The sequence below is a fragment of the Phodopus roborovskii genome, unplaced genomic scaffold (assembly GCF_943737965.1).
Source record: "Phodopus roborovskii unplaced genomic scaffold, PHOROB, whole genome shotgun sequence".
Classification (NCBI taxonomy): domain Eukaryota; kingdom Metazoa; phylum Chordata; class Mammalia; order Rodentia; family Cricetidae; genus Phodopus; species Phodopus roborovskii.
Window position 1 is genome coordinate 33,876,016 of NW_026126407.1, and position 22,629 is coordinate 33,898,644.

Sequence of the window (22,629 nt, forward strand, 5' to 3'; positions counted from 1 at the left end):
CTATTGTGGGCTTCTTTGTCAAAATTCAAGTGTCCATAAGTGTATGGATTTATTTCTGGGTCTTTGATTTGATTCCATTGATTCCTTACTGTTTTTATGCAAATACCATTACTATTGCTCTGCAGTACACACTGAAATCAGAGATGGAGATAACCTCTAGAAGTTCTTTTATTGAGCAGAATTGTTTTAGTTTTTGATATATATATATGAAGTTGAGTATTGTACTTCCAAGGTCTGTTGTGTTGGAATTTTAATGAGAACTACATATGTAGATTGCTTTCAGTGAGGTGGCCATTTTTGCTATGTTAATCCTGCTGATCCAAGAGCATGGGAGATCTTTCCATCTTTGATGGCTTCTCCAATTTCTTTCTTCAAAGACTTGAAGTTCTTGCCATATAAGTCTTTTACTTGCTTGGTTAGAGTTACACCAAGCTATTTTATATTATTTGTGACTATTGTGCAGGGTGTAGGTTACATGATTTCTTTCTCAGCCTGATTATTGTTTGTATATAGAATGTCTACTGATTTTTTAGTAAATTTTCATGGTTTTATGATAATAAACCACATAGATGCTATCATGTCTAAATTAGTCTCCATGAGAGTATGTGATCTCCAAAGAGACAGCCATTGCTAGCATTCATTCATGTCCAAGGGTATTTTGAACAACATTGACTATTGTCAGTCATCCTTGGAACAAGGACTGAACTCTTGAAATGGGTCAAAAGTTGTTTGGCATTGAGTCTGCTGAAGAAAGAAAGAGGCCACACTGGGTAAAACACTGGTTTGAACATGAGGTCATAAGATGAATCTTTCCGTGTAGTTGGCTAAAGGGCCTTTGCAAACAGACACTCCCAAGCAACGTTACCAAGTGAATTTACAGTCAGCCATCTGAGTAAGCATTCTTGATCTTATTTTTAAAAATCACTTCAGAAGCTTTTGGCTACATCTGACACAGAATAATAGAAGAAATGCAAGCCTACTATGGACCAAGAAACTCATAGAGTTCTGGTATTTATAAAATGGACTCACATTGGCTTTCTGTGTCTGTGTTTTATAGTCTGCTACCAGCCTTGAAGCATCACTACAGAGAGAGAAGGGTGTATTCAGGACTATATCTCACACATAGATTTCAAAGGAAACAGAAACTAAACCTATCTCTTATCTCTGTTCTGCCCTCCATTAACCTCATGTAGAATGAGAGACACCTGCATTGCTTCAGGGCAGGGCAGACCCTGGGTCTCAAAAAGCAAGGGAAAATCAAATAGCTCCTTTTCCTTGAACGATGGTACCCAAGCAGGATAGACAGAACAAGTCACATTCAGATAAAAGGATGTTTTTAGACTGCTGTGCTAAATTCATTCTAAGGAAAGTTCAGAGTACTGTGAGAAGAGAGATTCCCAAGGAAGTGAAGTTTAAGCTAGGCAGTGAGGAATGATCCTGTCAAAGGAGAGAAAGCAGCTGTTGGGGAGAGGACAGCTTGTACAAAGACCTGCCTGAAGTTTCTGAAAACTATGGCCATTCTACTTTGGAGGTTGTATGACACAACTCTTCTTTTGTGAAGTGAAGAAAATAAAAGGGTCAAGTCTAGAGACCAGATGTCCTGACTCACATGTTGTTAGGGTGTTACTTGGGACCCTCCTGAGTCTTTTGAATTCCAGATGTGTCTGGAACAGGCAGAGAACATAATGCCTGGGATGAACAGCTGGGTGTTGCTTTTGACATTGGATTATGAGCTTATAACACACACACACACCTACATATATTCACACAAAATATGTAAATACATACACATACATATATACATTCAGTGTAAATATATATGTTCAAATATAGTAATGATGCTTATTTGAAGATTTTTAAAGTATTTTTATTTTGTGTACACACATATGTGTCATTGTGTGCCAATGCAGTACACTAAGAGGCAAGAAAAGAGTGTAGGAACCTCCAGAATAGGGCATAGGATCCTGTGGAACAGGAGTTACAGGAAGTTGTGAGCTGTCTAACTGGGGTCTAGGAAGTGAATTGGGGTTCTTTTCAGGACTAGTATGCACTGAATTGTTGACTCTTCATATATATGGCTAGGTTTCTTTTCCGCGTCATGTTGACTGAAGGTCAAGTAGTAGAAAGGACCTCCAAATTCTATCCTTCCTCCTTGTCTTGTGGGTCAAAGTCACACCGTCATTCCATGGTTCTGCTTCATCAATAGTAAAATAGAGACACAGCTTCTAGTCTAAGTAATACAATGGACTTTAGTGAAGTCTAGAAGTTAATATGAAAATTTCAAACACACAACAGTCACAAAATTAGATGCTTACCTAGAGAAGTCTGTGTGGAACAATGTGACTAACTTCTTCTTCTGTTAATCTTAACATTCTTCACCTCCACCAGGCCACTTGGAACAGCTTCCATGAAAACTCTCCCACCACACCAAGTTCAAAACTCTTCCAAGTCAGGCTTAGGGTCAGGAGCCTTGGTATCAGGAGTGCCCAGATCATTCCCCTTCTTCATTACTTTCCAATTCTGTTGCCCTTGGGAAAGGTATTCTAAAAGAAGCCCCATTTTCCTCATTTGTAAAGTTTGGATAGTCACATCTCCTTCACAGACTTGTGCTAAACAGAGACTAATTTTGGAATCCTGGGCAGTATCCGGTACACCAAAAGCCTCAGGAGGATGTGTTTCTCAGGTCAAGGAACCCAGACATTTGGGGTGCCTGTTGTAGCCCTCTGGTCTGCTTCTCTGTAAACATTAGAAAGTTGGTTTGGGAAGTAGTTGCATTATTTCATGTCTGGATTTCACTCCAGAAATCCTGAGATTTATGCATTAGTTATTTAATGATCAAATATTTGCTGACCACCTATACTAAGCATTTATTCACCAGAATGATTTAAAAACAGCTCATTATTCTTCTGGCAGGAAAAGACAAATAACAATAACAAAAGCAGATTAGCAGTTTCTGAAGTATGTTAGAAAATAACCAATGTTAGTAAGAATGAAACAGTAGATACCAGAAATGACAGGAGTGGTTGGGGTAATGCCACTAGAAAGAATTCATGTCAGCAACATCCTGCAGGATGACAGAGGGAGTCAGTGATTATCTGTTGAGTGGTGTGAGAGAGGACTTCCCAGGCAGAGGGAACAGGAATATGATTGCCAGAGAGGGAGAACACCAGGAAAGCTTTAGCAAGGCGAAAGAAAGGTCATGGTAGAAGATGTGGGAAGCACAGGAAAAGATGTATTATTTATGATCACCTAGGCATTGCTTTATTTGGATTTTACACTGATAGCATTAATTTGTAAATGCTTCCATTTGCCTTCTATTACTGTGATAAAACACTGTCCCAAACCAACTTGGGAATGGAAGGGTTTTTTTCCTTATAATTCATCTTATACTTCCTAGATTACAGTCCAACATTGAGGACAGTCAGAGAAGAAACTAAAGCTGAGGCCATGGAGGAATCTGGATTCACTGGCTTGTTCAGTTTGCTTTGTTATACCATCAGCACTACCTGTTCAAGAATGCAAATACCTGTTAGACAGTACCCTCCCCAGATCAGTCATTAATCAAGAAATCTGATTGGCTATAGGCAGTCTGATGGAGTTTCCTCTTTCCAGATAACTGTAGATATGTGTTGAGCTGACAAAAACTAACCAGCCTAACAATGTGTTAGCTTTCTGCTTATTTCATATCAATGTGCTATAAGCCATGATGGGCAGGAATAACTCAGAAGTCAAATAAGATTTCATACTATTAACCTCTCTACAATTAGTCTAGTGGTTAATGATGTCTATTAATTCAACCTCCATTCCTTAGTTGCTAAAAAGATACAAAACAGTACAAGTCCAAACAATGTTCTTACTTGTGTGATACATCCATAGTAACTCAGGGCCCTACTACTTTGGTTCTTATATCATCCTGGGCCTTTTTCGCTTCTGTCCCCACTAGATAGTATTGTTGGATATTTGCCTGCAATGCTGATCTCTACCTAATAGATTCTACAAGCACATCCCCCAGTTCTCCACACAGTATAAATTGCCCTGAGGAGAGACAGGGAAATTTATTCTCAGATGAGCACTGGTCTAACTGGAAAGATACAAAGTATTTTTTTTCATAATTTTTGGCTGGTGGCAGTGAACACTGGAGCTGTTGTTTTTGGAGGCTTTTCCTTGTGAGATTTGAGGGTACACAGAGACCACATCTACTGTGTACTCAGTGTTTGTGTCTCTTTGAAATGGTAATGTTTTGGCCCCACAATAAAATGGTATTTGGAAATGGAGTTTTAAGGGATGATTTGGTTCACTGAGGTCATATAAGTAGGGCCTCCATAATGGGGTTGGTGCCTTTAAAAGAAAAGAAATACTGGGTGGGGAGGGGGTTGGGGATGATCATTTGCAAGCCAGGAAGACCACCATTATTAGGAACTGGATGTACCAATTCCTTGGCCTTGAACTTCTGACCTTCACAGCTATGAGAAATATGGTCAGTTATTTAAGCCTCCCAGACCAAGGCAGCCATTTTTGTCTACAGAATCTAAGGATGGAAGAAAGTTGCTTTAAAAGTTGTCCTGTCAAGGAGTACGTAGGCCCAGACTGGAATATTCATGGCCATTCACTCCTAGTTTTGTGTTCAGAGGTCGAGCAACAGAGTCAGGGAAAGCACTTTAGCAGTAATAAAGGTTATTGCATTGCACCAACTTTCGGAGGAGAGAGTGATGGTACCCAAAGCAATCTGGGCTAGAGAGAGATGAACTCTAGTGTTAGTGCCCCAGCATCAGCACAGTCACGTGCTTGTCCCATTCTGTGGCAGATGGGGGCTGGAGGGCAGGTGTCTTCTTTCAGGCTAATGACATCCAAGCTTGGTCCTTACTAGTGTTTCACTCCATGACCTTTTGGTAAATTCCTTTTCTGTACCAGCCAGCTCTGTTCAGTCTGTGTTGCTTACCACTGGGAACATTGCCTGAGAAGGATAATAAAAACCTCAAGAAAATGACAGCTGATTTCAGAAGACAGAAATGGAAGGCGGGTTTGTGCCCACAGTTTGGGCAGAGTAGACTGTTACTAAGTAGTTGAAAGTCAAGTGTTTGATACTTGGCATCCAGTCCTCATGGCCTTTAGGATGTATTCATTTTAAAAACAGACCCTCTCAGAGTGTGTTGTTGTCAAAAGCACTCCTCTAGTCTTTCCTGAAGGCTATAATTGAGGACATGGTGGTGAGTGCGGAGCTAAGCTATATGTACAGTTGGAAGCTGCATCTTCCTTAAGGCACAAGCTCTCTTGTATTGGAGTCCCCTAGTCTCTACCCCAGCTTGAATTACCAAGTGATAGAAGTGGTGACTTTTTTTTTCTAGAGTGGTCTGTGAAAAGGCAGTAGATATTTAATGACCAACCTTCAAGACCTAAGGCTGACTGGGTATCTCTGCTAGATGGACACTAAGCTTGTCCAAGGCAGTCTTTCATCAATGAAGGTCCTGGGAGTGTTATACTGTGATGTCTTCCTGCATCTCTTGTTTGTAATGAGAGAGAATGGGATACTTTTTAAGTGGTGACCATGATGGACAGTAAGGTATATCCCCAGCATGGACTGTGCAAGCTATGTCCTCTATTTGTGTAGCTTTGTCCTCCATTTTTATCCCTGTGGTATGAATAAAAAAGCAGGGTTCTATCCATTTTATAGATGAGAAAAAAGAAAGCACTATGTAGTTAACTAATTTGCCCAAGGCCCGCAGCCATGGAACAGAAGTGAGAGATGGATGGCTGATTCAGGGTATCCAGTCCTTTTAACCATTTAACCATTTAACAATGGTTAAATCCTCTAGCCTTGAAGCCAATGATACACTTGTTAATTCCACTCCTCATTAGGTAGAAGTATTTACATGTAACTTCAGTTTTCTCATGGTTACATTAAAAATACAGTATCTATCCCTACTGGGTTGTGAGTAGAATAAACAATTTTACCACATGAAAATCTAGAATGGTATCTAACAATGGGCAATTGGCTTATAAAAGCTAGCCAATGTTAATAACATTATAATTATAACTTAGGGAGACAGAACATATGGCATTCCCTGCTTTGTCCTTCTTAATAGAGTATTTGCCCTCAGTTGAATAGTTGAGACATATTAAGCAGTTATTAAATTTTGATAAGTAAATGAGTGAATAGTACCAGAATTAAAATTATGTGTGTGTGTGACTACTTGTCTGTGTGTCTGTATGTACAGTGCTCTCAGGCCAAAGGAATGCACTGGATTTCAGAGAGCTGAAGTTACAGATGGTTGTGGGCTATTGGATGTAGTTGCTGGGAACTAATTTCATACCATCCATTTTCATCATATTCACCTCCCCTCCTCACAACTTTTGCTAGATCCGGTCTCCCTTCCTTCTCTACCCAACTCTATGCCTCAGTACCTGCTTTTCACCACTAACCTAGCCCTCCAACCCTGGAACCCGAGCCACTGAATGAATTAGTGAGGACTGAATTTCATCTCACTGTATGGGATGTGGAGGAAAAATGAACATTGATATTTCTTCCAGAGCATCTTATCCGCATTGCAGGGAACAATGTGCCTTCCGACATCCTGGTCCTGGATCCTTCTCACACTCTGTCTTTGCTTTCCAATTTGCACTTAAGCCTTATCCTAGCCTCTGCTGTGAATGTCATGGCTGTAGCTTATGCCAGTAAAAAAGCTTTTTGTGCTCTGCTAATGTGGCATTTGTTTGGTAATATGCAGGAGAGGGCGTTAAAAATAAATCTAGAAATGGCATCTTATAAATTTGGATTTCCTGTTCTTGTAATTTATAGGGCTCACATTGGAGAACACTGTCTTATGCATAAATACAATTTCTTTGTGAGCTGATGATGGGATTTATATCAAAGGGGGTCGAACATACACTTCATGAACTCAGCATTCGCTATTATGAGCCATTTCATGTATAACTAGAGAAAAATGAGCTCTCCCCCCCCCCCGTGTTTGCCTTAACTTAAAATTCCATGGGTTTGCTTGAATTCATTTCTAAGCCCAAGAAGTGGGGGAAGGGAAGCGAGATTTATACACCTTTAATATAATCAATTCTGAATGTATCTGTAGACAAATAATCTTCAAAACGTATGCACCAGGAAATGCCTCTATTAATTTCAGTGTACAGGGTTTGGTGAATTTTTATGTGATTGAAGGTTTGTGTGTTTAAGGAGTTTTATTTATTTATTTATTTTTATTTCACCTTCTCTTTCCTTCTTCCTGGCAGGGGGGTGGGGAGGTGGGGAGGAGGTGTTTTGAAATAAAATCCCACAAGGAAACAATCCCCCAGACAATTAAACTGGTAGAAATTCCCCTGAGGGGGAAAATACATAAAAATAATTGCTGTTCTGGGTTTCTGCTTCTTTTTAGCTTGGTGCAAGTGAGTCTCTGTGCATAGTTCTAGAAAACACACACACAAGCATGCAGAGTGAGTGTTTTCTCCACAGACCAGGCTTGGGACCCTGCTGTATGTAAAGACCCAGCCAGACATGGGGACTTTCTGGCCAGAAGCAGAGGTTGTCGCCTGTATAAAATAACAATCAGGTCATTTATAAGGTTCTGCCAAATATTAGCCTTACATCCAATTCTCTACCAACCTTTCAATGTCCTAATGTGAAGCAGGCCAGCTCCCCAACACTTTATGATACTCTGGGACAGAAGTGGGGGTTGTAGGCAAGAAACAGAGACAGTACACACTTGTCTGAAGTATTTTAAGGGTGGCATGTTTATTTCATGGCAATGATGTCATTTTCTGCCCTCCCCCATCTTAAGTGCTAGAAACATTGGTTAATTGCCCTCTACTTCCTCAGGGGAAACTCAAAGGTTAATTCATTCAAGAAAGTGGGGTTTGCATTTGTCCTGAAGATTACAGAATTACTTAAGCTGTGGTCACTGGTAGAGGAAACTGTGGTTAAGGTTGGGTAGCTGGGAATATCTTGGCAAGGAGGACCAACACTATGGTTGTGTGTCTGTGCTGGGGCATGCTTAGCATGTCCCACTGTGCTTCCTGCCATGCTTAGAAGATGAGTTGATGGTAAATATTGAATTAATATCTACTATTAGCTATCACTTCAGGATTACTCTTGATGTTTGAAAGGTGACCACCACTCATTTGGATTGTGGCTTCCGGTTCTTCACATTTCTTTTTAATCTCAGCAACACTTTTGGAAGTCTTTGCCTTTGCCAGACCACAGTCCACACACATCACCATCTTCTTGAATTTTTGGAGCAGTCCTTAGAGATGGATACTCCTAAAATTTCCCTTTTAGTTACAAGGTGAGGGAGGCTCCCTGGAGGGGAATTTCCCAGGCCAAGTGGCTACATAATATGAAATGAGATACAAGCCCTGGTCCACTGGCTCATGTTCTGGGGACTGGGAGTCTTTTGTTTTATTAGAAGTCATTATTAGCCCAGATCCCTTTTCACACCTATTTCCAGACTTTGCCTTCAAAGGCTAGTGAGATAAGTCTAAGGAACTAACCCGAGTGGGGTGCGACTTAGAAAACTTCTGCAGCTTCTGAGATTACCCAATGATAGATAATTATCCAATGATAATTTTGAGTAAGTCTTCTTGTTTGAAGACTGGATTGTATTGGCTCTCCAAGCTGTGCAAATCCTCACCAAGTTTCCTTCTCTCCCAGCTAGCCCATCATATGTACCTACTGAAGGCCTTGGAGTACTGAGTGCAATTTCCAGTTTGAAATTAAGCCAGGTGTGAAGTTGTCCACAATATTGACTGAGCAGGGCTCTCCGGGTTGAGCCTAGAAATTGGAATTCTCCCTATTTCATTGAAAACAGAGGTGGTACTCCTTGTTTGTTGGCCAAAACACTACATCTTTCAGTGGGTCTTCTTTGAGTGTATGTCTTTCTTTGTCAAGTTGGGAGAGAGGCAAACCTTTCAGCAAATGGAGTGTTAGAATAAGCAGCTTGCCAAAAACGTTGGGATGGATTGAAGCAGGTACCAGCTTCTGCAGCCAAGAGAGGCAGCTTTAACAGAACTGTTACTTTAACAATAGGTTACCAGAGCCATTGGGCAATCTGACTAAGAGCCCCATATTTATTTCCCTAATTTTATAAACATTTAATAGGTCCTTATTAAACACATCAGCCAGCATGATTTAATAACACAATCAGTCCTAGAAGTTTAAGAAAATTGAAAACAGGGTTTGAATGTAATGCAGCCACAATTACTGGAGATTATAGGGAATCACTCCCAGATGTCTACAGGGGAGAACTGCTAATCTCTGTTTGCGTGGAGGTGATTTCCTTTGGAATCCTGCCCAGTCTTCAACAGTGCTAGGGCTGAACAAATTAGATTTGAAAGTCCCCAATTTTATGACTATGGTAATATACTCTGTGTATTTAGAGAAACACTAAGTTCCTATTTGCACTAGCTCGGGGATGCTGGGCAGAGATATTGGCTTCATTTAGTTTGGCTCCAATGTGGAATATGAACATAGGCTTGAAAAGGATCAGCATGTGTTTCTGTGGCTCTTCCAAAGGTATTCTGACTCCTCTAAGTCCACCATGCCAGGGCATTTGCATCATGGTGTGCTGAGAACAGATCCCAAAAATGTGTTGCGATTTGACTTAGAAGACACTGTGCTGTAGTGACCCCTCCTCCATAAACTTTTGAGCTCTCAACTCATTGCTGTCTTTGCTCATAGATCCCACCTCTATGGCTGTTCCTGTGCACAGAGGGTGGCAACCTGGTAGACCAGGCTTTGCCTTTCTCTCTCAGGCAGCTTCTGGATAAGGTGGACTCATTGCAAGGAGAAGCAACTTTTTGACTCTGTTTGAAGCAGTAAGAGCCAGGAGGCTTAGGGATGAAGTCTTGGGGCAGAAAGAAATTCATAGCAGCTTTGGTGTCTACCCTTCTTGTGTGCTATTTTTTAAGAATTGCATGGACATTATAACAATGGCTCACAATTGCTGAGCACTTACTCCTACAGGCCAGCATAGTGTTGGATAAACAGCTGTAAGCCTTGCCAGGACCCGGTAACATTGCTGGCACTCCCTGCAATTTACAGAGAAAAAGAGATGCTCTCAACATTTTAACTCATGTTTTCTAAGAGAGTAAGGACAAAAAATTGCAGAGCTTCTATTTCTGAAACTCCTGTTCTTTGTATATATGTGTGTGCATGTGTTCATGCCTCTGTGTGTGTGTGTGTGTGTTTGTGTGTGTGTGTGTGTGTGTGTGTGTGTGTGGTCTATCTGCCTGCCTTCCTCCCTGCCTACCTGTCTGTCTGTCTGTCTGTCTGTCCGTCCCTCTGTGTGTGATATGTGTACCTGCACAGGCATCCCTGTGTCTGAGCACAGGCATGCAGTTGTCATTATGCACATGCGGAGGTCAGAGGACACCTTTGGGTTTTTATGTTGACTTTCTATCTTGTTTGAACCAGGATCTCTCTTTTGTTGTTGATTGCTGCTTAAGCCAGGTTGGCTGGCCCAGGAGCTTCCAGGAATTCTATCTTTGCTTTTCTTCTTGAAGGGACACTGGGATTACCAGTGTGCAATACCCTACCTGGCTCTACATGAGTTCTGGGGGTTCCAACTTCCATCCTGATAGTTGCATGGGAAGTGCTTTATGCACCAAGTCATCGTCCCAGCCCTAAGGCTCTTATTCTCTATGTCTTATGTGTCTGGAAAGAATGTAGGCTTCCTGTGAGTCTTACCATTCACCCTCACAGTTCTGCCCTTGCCCACTCATTTTATCTGGACACTGTGTGTCCTCCTAGTGGTTATCTGGAGTTTTAATGCACAGACTGGTAAGAAGGAAAGGTTCAAAAGAGGAAGAACATTGCATAACATTTAGGAAAAATGTTGAGCCACTTGGCAGATAATAAGAGGATATGAAGCACCGAGGGGAAGTTCACTACTAGCTCCCATATCTCAGGGACTATCCTAAACCTCTCTTGCATTTCCCTTTATTTTAGTTGCCCCCATAATCCTAAGAAGTAGCTATATCCCAAAATAATCCTTGTTTTACACCATTATATAATGTGTTCACTTTTACCCAGCTTGCAAATAGCACACTAGAGATATGTACCAATCTTTGTGACCAGTGCCTACCCTTTGTCACCAGGCTGTAGCTCTGTGCATTAAATAATCTTGCATTTTTTGGGAATGCAGTCATGAAATTCATGCTCTTTTTTAGGCTACTTTGATTTGTTCAACTGTGTTTTCTTGACCTACACTGAACCTTTGCCCACAGTTCTCAGTATGTTTATCAAACTAGAGTGAGATTAAAACCCTTAATTATTCCTCTGCAACCCAAGTTATATCCTTACCTCACCATACTCCATGAACCCCACTGACATGTGGCCAACTCACAGCCACAAACATATCCATTGAAGAGGTGTAGTGAGGCTATGTGTGCCAGATATTGAAGCAAAGTAAAGTATCTTTGACACTTTAGACAAACAAAAACAGCAGAGATCTCTACTCACCTTCTATCCTGGCCAGGGATTTATTTGATGGTTATCCCATCGCAGAAGACTGGAGCATCCTGAAACATGAGTGAAGGCTTTTGCTCATTCTTTCATATAAGACCAATTGTTATAAGGATTGCTATACAGAATTTCAGGTGCTGGAGAGATGGCTCAGCTGTTAAAGGCTAGGCTCACAACCAACAATAGAAGAGAATTTTATACACCAAACAATAAGGTACCTATGAGCTTGGTGGAGACTGAGGGTGATTCTGTCTCTTCTGAGAGTTCTATGGATTAGAACCCAAGATGAGAATATTCCAGGGGAGCAAACATAGACAAGAACATCTCAGATAACATACCAGATGAGTAGACATTATGTGGGAGTCTCCCAAGTGAAACCACCCTAGAGGGAAGATGACTCTAGGTGGGCACCCCAGGCTAGAGCTAACTCAATGTCCCAATGTCTTGAGGCCTATAAAATCAACCAGCCACACCCTGCTCCAGTGTCCATTATGCCAACTCTGAGAAACAGCCTAGATCCTGACCATACAAGGCTGTTACAGTAACCCAAAATAGAGACCAGGCCAGAAGAATGCCTGAACAGGTAGCACCCATTTTTACCCTTGTATGACTCACAGACATTAGAAACACAAATTGGTTGTTTTTGTAAATGCCTATATTGTATATTTTTTTTAAAAAAAGACCTAGCCAATTAGAAGCAGTCAAAAAGTTATATAACCAAGGACTTTCTAAAGGAAGTTAAGCACGTAACTGTAACCAGTCAACTGTTTTCTTTGCTTTCCTTCTCTGTTCAAGAAGAGTCTCTCCTGGGCTGGGAAGTTTGCTCAGTGGGTAAAGTGTGTGTTGTGTAAGCATTGCCATCTATGTTTGATCCCAAATAACCCAAGTAAAAATACAGGTACACTAAGATCTTAACATCAAGGTTGGGAAAGTTGACACAGGAGTGTAAGGTGTAAGGAATTTCTGCCTGCTGCCTGGTTTTGTCCCGCTGCCGCACCAGCCCCAATTAACACACCGAGACTCTGTATTAGATATAATTCTGTTGGCCAGTTACTTGTTTCTTATCGGCTAGCTCTGTCTTAAGTATTAACCCATTTCTATGTATTTCCACATGGTCTAACCGAGACCTTTCTCCAGACTCTCCATTTCGACTCCTCCTTACTACTTCCTCTTTCCTCCTTGTCTCCTAGCCCCTCCTATCTTCCTTTCCTATCGGCTAACAGTGCTTTATTCATTAGTCAGTATGAGAAACATATATACATAATGACATCTCCCATCATCTCCTCTTTTCTGTCTAAATAAAAAGAAGGGTTTTAACCTTAAACATAGCAAAACATATCATATAACAGTTATCAAATAAGAATCACAGTTAACAATATTTAGTCCCTTAACATTTAGTAAGATTTAAAGAAAACATTCTATCATCTATCCTAGCTTTGTGAGTCTAAAGTCTTTGTAACTTATCTTTACTCCTAACTAAGGAAAACTATAACCATAACTATGTCTTCAACTCCTTCAAAGACCACAAAAGGATAGTATATAAACTCTAGAAATGCAAGAGACAACTCACTGCCTGGTAAGTCACCTGAAGTTTTTCTGTAACCTTCCATCTTCAGCCCATAGGCCATAGTGTGTCTAGCACACTCTTCAGCAAAGCAGGAAACTTTAAACTGTCTTTTTGTACTGGCAGTTTGTCAGTCACTTTTCTTTTTCTTTTTTTTTTAACAGCTGATATAGTTTATTCTGTACTAAAAATTACAGATTTTGTGACAACATATAAATAAATTTCTATTACAGTAACTTGATACTCTGAATTAAGAATAACAAAATTTTACTTATTCACAAACTTGAAGCTGTGTGTTTTGTTTAGAGGTGATCAATTTTGATGCATAATTTAGATTTACAGAGATGACGGTCAGTCAAGTGTACAGTCAGTTAGGTCTAAGTTCTGTGTGTTAATTATGTTCTTAGGCACATACCTGTAATCTCAGCACTCAGGGTTCTGAGGCAGGATTACTAGTTTGAAGCCAACCTGAGCTACATAAAAACATAGAATCTGTTTCAAGTGCACGTACGTGCGCACGCACGCGCGCACACACACACACACACACACACACACACACACACACACACACACACACAGGAGTCTAGAGAGTACAATTAATCACCTTGTACTCCTTGATAGACAGAATACAAGCAATGTAATTCCACCAAGGTCATAGTGGTGTCTATAATACAGGCTTGCCTCCACAGGTACCCGGCGCTAACCTGTAAAGGCCTACTATGTGGAAAGTAACAGAGAGGTGGTAATTAACAACATAATCAACTCTTATTAAAAATGAACAACTTTGGCTACTTAGTTTTCGGTTTCTGCGCTTTGGGCAGATCCAGAACTTCTTCATAGTCTGCACTCATTCCCTGTGTCCAGCGACCAACTGTGACCATCCGATCTGAATTCTGATTTTCAGGGCAATCTTTCTTAAAATGTCCCACAGAGCCGCAGAGTGTACAGCCGCCACCGTCAGCATAGACTCCTTTGGGATTTTCAGGGCAGGACCTGGACAGATGCCCGAGTTCTCCACAGACAAAACATTTTGCAAAAGGAAATTCACCAAGAGCAGGGTCTATGCTAGCTCTGCACTTTGTGATCTCGTGCTCTGTGGACCCGCAGCGGTAACAAATGCCAGTGCCCATGTCCTGACTTTCCAGTGCAGCCGGGCAATCGGCAACTCCATGCCCAGGTCTTCTACAATGGAAACATACCATTGCATTCTTCTTTGCTGCTTGTCTTTTTAACCGTCTTTCTTCCCATTGGTTGTCTTTCTTTAAGGCCACTGCGACTTCTTTCCGGACTTCCTGGCTGTCTGTTGCTATCAACTCTCCATTGTGAAGCCTCTGCGAATTCTGTTTTAGGTATTCCATGAATCCATTCACATCCTCATTTAAGTACTCTTTTCTTTTTGTTCTTTTTATGTTTTGCTTGAGGGGTATCATTTTTAAGGGGTAGCCTACCAAACTGACGTTGTTTATGCTTTGGAAGACTTTGGTCTGAGCTCTCTGCAGATCCTTTCTTCATGTCCTCCCATGATGTCGCAGACAAGGGTCTCTTACTATTTGAGGTAGTCACTCTAGCCCATCTGGTCATGGTTTCAGCACAGGCACTTCAAAGACCTGCTGGGAATCCTCCTGTCAGTCACTTTTCTCTGTGTCCTGCAGACTGTCTGGCAGACTCTTCCATGAAGCAGGATCTCTGTAGCAATGTCCATCTTGAATCAGCAGTCACTTTTTTGTGGGTCCTGCATGTCCAGTTTATACAGCATAAAGTCAAACAGTCCAGATAAGAGCAGTATCTTGTCCAAATGGCTAGTCTTGCCATATTGGAAGTAAACTCCATAACGAGTTTCTTCAATGTCCATCTTCCTTTTTGACGCAGGTGGTGTTGCCAGGAGCATTTATGTCTTACTGTCAAGAAAAACCCTAAACCATTTTATATACCATATTCTGTAGGTCTTTGAAAGGTTTGAAGAATGCCTATCCATCTCAAATACATGTCTGCATATCTAGAAATCTTAACTAACTTAACTATAATATCTGACTATCATAGGTTCTATCTATAATCTGTATTGAATTATACATTACATTCTAAACACAATACCTAAACAAAAGGAGAAATATACTTAATTACAAAATTGATCTTAAATTTATATCAATAAATGAAAATCCATTCCAAAACAAAGTATTCATTTCTATACCGTAATATCCTTTATAAAGAATTGGCTGTGATCATTAATCATTTATAACCAAGCCCACTTAAATGAAAACAAACATTTATAAACAATATTTGGGAATTTGGGCGTCATTCTTTCCAAACTACTTCCTGCTGATAGGGGGCGCTGTCATGGGGATCCTAAGAAGCCGCAGATATCTTGGCTGTAGTCTGCAAGGCTGCCATGTTCAAGCTGTTTTGAATGTTGGATCACCAGGAACTCTGTTTCAGGGGGTCTGGCTTGATCAAACCACATTAGTCTGGAAGGAATCCACAGCTTTTTATTTTCTGTGGAAACAAAAATAGAAATCCTTTTCCCCAGTAACTTGTCCTTAGACTTGAATTTTGGAGTCAAAGCATTTTTAAAATATATAAATTGAATTAATTCAGCAGCACTTGTTTTAACAGTTGTTGTTTCCTCAGTAGTCAAACAATACAAAGACAATATAATATAATACCATACAGTATACAAATTCTCTCCATCTGTGGCTTTTTTATTATTCTGTTTCTTTTTTTTTTTTTTTTTTTTTTTTTTTTTTTTTTTTTTTTTTTTTTTTTTTTGAGACAGGGTTTCTCTGTGTATCTCTTATCTGTCCTGGAATTTACTCTGCATACCAGGTTTACTTTGAAATCACAAGATCTGCTTGCCTCTGTCTCTCAAGTGCTGGGATTAAAGGCGTGTGCCGCCACACCCAGCTGTTCTGTCTTTTTAAAACCATTTTTTTATTCTCTCCCAAGCCTACATATATTTTAAAACACACTGTAAACCTTTAGAGGTTTTCTTAATGTGAATCTGTCTTTACTGTAAATCTTTATCTTTTTCTGGCCACGAGTCTTTTATCTGGTAAACAACAACATTGCTAAAATGAAATTTATAGTTGTTTCTGCAGCGGTTTATCAAACATGGCAGCGGCTATAGCAGCGGCTATATTACCGCCAGCACTGAGAGCTGTGTGCTTACTGCCTTGGTCTGTACTGCCATCCAGCCCCATGCTGTCGGCTTGGAGATGTGGGCCCTGCCATTGCCAGCTCTCATACACACCAATGAATTGTTAGCAGAGTTATTTAAAAGCCATACAGTTTTTTTGCCACTTATGCTGAGTCAGGAAATTTCCCTTAAAGGAGCTGTGCAATCTGCTTGTCTCTCACAAGTCAGAGTCCAACCGAGAAAAATGCTGTTACCAAGAAACCTTGCTTGTCTCTGTTCTTTTGTTTCTAAAACCCTTTTTTAAAGCTTTTGTTAAATTTTAAGTGGAGTTCTTATTAGCCACATGGGCACCATATGTAAGGTGTAAGGATTTTCCACCTGTCATGGGTCTTGTCCCGCCGCCGCACCAGCCCCAATTAACACACCGAGACTCTGTATTAGTTATAATTCTGTTGGCCAGTTACTTGTTTCTTATCGGCTAGCTCTGTCTTAAGTATTAACCCATTTCTATGTATTTCCACGTGGTCTTACCGAGAGCAGAGGAACGGCAGTTCTGCTTTCTCCAGACTCTCCATTTCAACTCCTCCTTACTACTTCCTCTTTCCTCCTTGTCTCCTAGTCCTTCCTATCTTCCTTTCCTATTGGCCAACAGTGCTTTATTCATTAATCAGTATGAGAAACATATATACATAATGGCATCTCCCATCACAGGATGATCTATGGAGTTTGTAGAACAGCTTTTTAGCCAAATGGCTAGCTCCAGGTTCAGTGAGAGATCCTGCTTCAAAAGTTAAGGTGGAACATTGTAGATAAAGATACCTGAGATCATCTTCTGGTTCTATATGCATACATACATCATGTACACCTGCACATAAGCACACTTTAACACACAGAGGGGGGGAGAGGGAGGGAGAGAAGGAGAAAGGGGGGGTGAGATGGAGAGAGAGGGGGATGAGAGGGAGAGAGGGAGGAAGGGAGAGAGAGAGCAAGAGCACATAGGCATATAGGCAGGCACACACAGCCTCCTCCTTGTATTCTGTCATGAAGGATATGAAGGACTGAATCAGACCCACACCACTTCTCTATTGCTATTTACTTGGATAAACTCTCCAATTTTTATACCGCAGTTCACCTTCTTTGCACAGTCCTAATTATGCCATATGTCATATATGGCCATGGCACCACAAGGGGCAGTTTCGTCTGAAGTAGGACATGCTGAACTCTAAACATGTCTCATAGGTGCCTTAAAGTTCAGCTACAGACTCACCAAGAGCAGGTAGCACTTTGATGACTACTTAGTGTTTATCTTGAGTAGCTCAGATGGCTTCATTGAACACAGCAGCATAAGGACTTAATAACACTTAGATGGAAACATACACAAACAAGCTCAATTGAAATATAAGGGAAGAAATCCAACGAAATAAATAGGCCTTTTGGTTTCTAAACTGGGAATCATCCAATTCCAACCTTAAACATCTCACTTAATCAAAGTTGGTTGGTGCAGGCACCTTCCCACAAAATCCTCAGGGCCAATTCTAATTACATGATAATTAGTAACTGAGTGTTTATAGAGCATGGCTATCTTGGAGCCTGTCTGCCTGGCTTTGTATCCTTATGCCACCAACCATTAGCTCTGTATCCCTGGTTAAGTTTACCCAGTTTTTATGAGCCTAAGAATCCTCATCTCGGGGCTAGAGAGGTGGCTCAGCACTCCCTACTCTTCCAGAAACCAGGGGTTCAACCCCCAGAACACATGCTGGTGACTCACAACACTCTGTTTCATATATCTGACGCCCTCTCCTGGCCTCTACAGGCTCTACATGTACATAGAAACACCCATGCACATAAAATGGTTTTTAATTGGAAAAAAGTAGTATTACCTCTAAAATGGAAACAGAATGGAATATACCTCCTGACTCATCAAATAAATATGGAAGTCACTTAGAAAACAAATTTGTTCTAAGAACATCAGTGTTTGAGTGGATTGTAGTAGAAATGGAATATGGATTTACTCAAGTTTGAGTTGTATCCTGGCCCTATCTCTTTCCACAGCTGTCATAGATACAGCTTCTGCATCTCATTTTACTCTTTTTAAATAAAGCAGGGGAATATTTCTAGTTTTAAGATTTAGCGAATGAAAGCTACATGAGGTAGCATACCCACGTAGTTTGGACTCCAACCCACATGGTCGCTATAGATTAGACCTTGACGGTCTCTAGAAGAATCATTTGTTCGAGTTTTAATGCCTAGGATGGTGCTTAGGTGAGGGGTAGATCTTCAAGTGGTGGGGTGCTTTGTGAGGTTTTAGCTCATCACGTTGTATCCTCAAGGTATACTTTGGTACACTCTTTGCCTTCTTGCTCACTTCAGGACCACGAGGAGAATAATGTTGCTCAACCACATGCTCCCTGCATGTGCTGCCCTACCAGAGATTCAAAAGAACAAACAAAATTTCCAATTCATCAGAATTTAGAACTTCTAAAACTCTGCATTGTGTGTAGTTTTTTTAGGTATTCACCTTGGTGATATCTAGCTGGCTAACACAAATGGATGGAAAAAACGTTTACTCTCTTTGAACCCGTTCCCTCATCTGAAACAAAGAACAAGGATACCTAGCTTATGTGGTCAAGGTTAAATGAGAATCCTGTGCAGTCCCCTAGTGTAGTAGCTATACTGAGTAAATAGCAACAGTATTTATCATCTATGTTTTCAAATCACTGGGCAGCTATGACCTCTAAGCTGCACTTCCTCCTATGAAAGACATTTACCTAAATGCATAAAAATTAAAATGAAAACATGGTATATGCATCCCTTGCTCCCTCAATCTTCCAATATCTACTCTCTTTGCATAAACATCATTCTTTTTAACAATCCCATTAAGACCAATGTGTGTTCCCCATATATTTTTGGATATGTGGTCTTCCATGGGAGTGTGGTTGACTTACCAGGGGCTACATTATAAGGGTTTTTTCTTGTGAGAGCATTTTGACAGCTAGGAGCCAAGGAATAGCACAAAGTCATACCATACAATAAATACCATATGCGAGATTTATTAGGCAGAAGGCCAGAATGGCAGCTGCCTTTGAGTAGGAACACAGACAGCAGTGAGCTGGGTGGAGGACCAGGGTTTTATGGAGTCTCTGGAGCATGCATCCTTAACTCTGAAACATTGTTTGGCCATTAACTCTGAGTCCCGGGGGAATAGGGATTTCCAAGACTCCTAACACGAGTAGACAGGTCAGTGGTAGGGAGATTTTCTTTTGTTCCTTTTACCCTACATACATTTTGTAAAGACACTGTCTCCCCCTCTCTGAAGTTAACAATGGCAATAGTTCCATGGTGAGATTTCTTGTCCAACCTTAGTCTTCTTGCTGAGGTTTAGTCTGCTTGTGTTTGTACAGGTCTTATGCATGATGTCTCAACTTCTGTGAGTTCCTATGTTCAGTTTCTCTGGTGTTGTCAAGGAAAACAGCTTCCTTACAGTGATAGGCCTCTAGCTTTTACACCCTTTCTACTGACTCTTCCTCAATCATCTTTGAGCCTTGAGATAACTGAGTGTTTGGTATGTATGTTCCATTAAGGACTGAGAATTCTACAGTTGTTCATCTCTGTGTCAATCACCATATACTTTGTAGATGAAGATGAAACATGCAATGATCTATGTATATAACAATAAGCCATTAGGATTTGGTTTAAATATTATATCCATTTAGCAGCATAATAGTCATTGGTTTGCCCCTAAGATCTAGGACCTTTTTAGCTGTAGGTTCTGAGCCAACTAGTAATGCTAGGTATGGATTTAATCTTGTGGAGTAGGACTTAAATCCACTCAAAAAGTGGTTATTTACTCCCCTGGTGTTTGTGCCATTGTTACACCATTGGGAATATCTTAGCAGGCCTGTCATTATTGTAGCTCACAAGGTTCATACCTAAGTACGATTAATGATTACTTTTCTCCTCTAATAGCATGCATAGAACCTTCCAGCAATATGAAAGCTAACCAGTAAAGATGAAACTTCCAAGCCAGTACCAGCTTGATTTTGCCACATTCTATGACTCCACAATATGATGTCTTTAACAAGTAAGTCTTACAATGGAGTTTTAGAATGTAAATGTGAATATTGGAAATAAACTATAATGTTTGGTGATCACTGGCCAAAAGAAGAAACCAATTCTTGGCACTGGGAATTTTCATTGTTAGCTTATAGGGGCATTGTTGCCCTGTTAGAGGGTGACTCTGTTTTAACTCTTATCATGTATATGGACAAATGGTTTTTTAAAGGAAGCTTCTGCAATAGCAGATTTCCATGTGCCTTTTTGGGGGGGGGGTGGAGATCTTCAATGTTAGCTATCCTAAAGACTTTCTATTTCATTTGTTCTTAGATACCTATCATTTAACCAATTAGCTGTGTTAAACAGCATTAAATGGTGTTCAGAGAATGTGTGATGTCCTATAACCAGCACACCAACCATCTCCAAAATTCTTCATCCTGAAAACCTGGAACTCTGTGCCAAGGAGGAAACAACTTCCCACTGCCCATTCTTTGGGCTTCTCACAGAAGCCATCTTACCTCCGTATATGAAGTGATCAATTCTAGATCATACAATGATTAGCTCTTTTATAGCTGAAATATTTAGTATAACACCCCACATTGTAACATGTGCCAGAATTTTCCTCCTTCATCAAGGCTGATGAAGAACATATTCTTTATTTAGAGTTTTCTTTGTTTAAGGCAGGGTCTCATGTAGCTCAGGTGGGCCTCAAACTTACCATGCAGCTGAAAATGACCCTGACCTTCTGATCTTCTTGTCTCTACCTATTGAGTTCTGGGATTCCAGGGATATATTACCATGCCCAACTTTACGTATTGGTGGGGAATGAACCCATGGCTTTGTGATTGCTGGCAAGGACTCTACCATTTGAGCTACATCCCTGACTCCATATTGTGTGTACTCTCTCTCTCTCTCACTGAAAAATAAAAAGCTAAAGTTTTCACTTTTTCTTATTATTTAAAACTTTTCATACAATATATTTTGATCATGTTCACCTCTCCCCAAATTCCTCTTAATCCCCCCAAAAAGCTCATAAAACACAAAACAAGCAAAAGACAACCCCCCCCCCAAAAAAAAGCCAAAATGAAACAAAAAAAAAAATCCACAAAACCACAAGAGTTAGTTTTGTGTGGGTCAGCTACTCCTGGGATGGGGCTTGCCCTGGAATGCAGTTGATAACACCCTGTGACAGTCCATTGTATATATTTTCATTCCTTCTTCCATCAAAAGCAACTTGCTTCCACACTTAACTGACATGAACAGAGGTAGGGTCAAAACCCTTTGGGACTCCAGAAGTCAAGTGGCTGAGTTGTGAAGTAGTTTCCATTTTCCATTTACTAAGTAACCAATATGCTAATAGCCACAACAGCTACACCATCCTCTAACTCATCCTCACCAACACATGGTATTACCTGGGATTTTGACAGTGTTCAACCTAATGTGTTCAATGTAAAATGTCACCATGGTTTAGAGTTACATTTCCCTAATGAGTATTGCTATTCAACATGTTCTGTGGGTTTATTACCGATACAGAACTTTTGAAAAATACCCAATTTTCAGTCATGTTTTGCTTTTTGGCGCTAGTTGTAGAGAAAAACATTTTTTTTCAGACCTTTCTTGAGATTGATTTTCTGAAGCATTGTCTACATTTAATTCTTCAGAAAGGACACACCCCTAATAAAGACAAAGGCAAGAAATGTCTGGTTATATTATAATGAAGTCAAACAAATAGCTCCTTTTCTCTAGGAGGAGTGACATAAACTGAGGGGCTCAGATTGTGGGGGCTCCGTGAGGGCTTCCTCTGTCCAGACAGCCAAGTCCAAAGCCACAAGGCAGATACTTTGGGCTCTGAAACTTTAGGATATGCACCTGGACCCCATTGAAAAAAACCATTTGAAAACAAACTAAAGCTCTCCATCTCTTTATGCAGTGGCAACAAGCTGTTCAGCAATGGGCGACTCATATTCAATCAAGGTCTGAATGTCCAAGAATAGGGTCTGGTGAAGGATGTTCTCTGCTTCAAGAGGTGCCCTGACCTCTGCGCCATCACAGGAAGCAGGGCACAGGAAGCAGAGGAAGCATGCAGGAATCAGAGCAAAATGTGCCCAAGTTAGCTCCCCTCAACCCTTTCACAACAATAAGGTAGTCACACGTGGGTAAAACCCCATGTTTCATCATTTCCCGGTAGGCTTTGTGTCCATACATAACCACAGCAGAGGATTGGATTCCATGTGATGTGAAGGAAACACACTGAAACCATAGCAAAAAGATGAGCTCTTACATAATTCCACATTATCAATAAAATATCATAGTTGCCCAGGGCTAGGAGAAGGAAATAGGAAGTTCCTGTAAGTGAGGAGTTGTTGGGCATAGTATTTTGATTATACAAGATGGACATGTTTGAGAGATCCAGTGGAC

The 22,629-nt window shown here is 40.6% G+C and overlaps 2 protein-coding genes across 3 annotated transcripts in view; both read right to left on the bottom strand.

The window, feature by feature from the left end:
* Adam19 (ADAM metallopeptidase domain 19) overlaps positions 1 to 22,629 on the bottom strand; it is a 1,172,352-nt gene that overhangs the window by 888,220 nt on the left and 261,503 nt on the right. The gene's annotated exons all lie outside the window — the stretch shown is intronic.
* On the bottom strand, positions 13,777 to 14,630 carry LOC127219397 (zinc finger CCHC domain-containing protein 9-like). The gene has a single exon (XM_051180898.1). It carries the CDS (start codon positions 14,456 to 14,458, stop codon positions 13,817 to 13,819), a length of 642 nt encoding a protein of 213 aa, XP_051036855.1. The 5' UTR covers positions 14,459 to 14,630; the 3' UTR covers positions 13,777 to 13,816.

Bases quoted from the DNA above. Each gene is read 5' to 3' on its own strand.
- LOC127219397 (XM_051180898.1), bottom strand. From the start codon at position 14,458: ATGATACCCCTCAAGCAAAACATAAAAAGAACAAAAAGAAAAGAGTAC.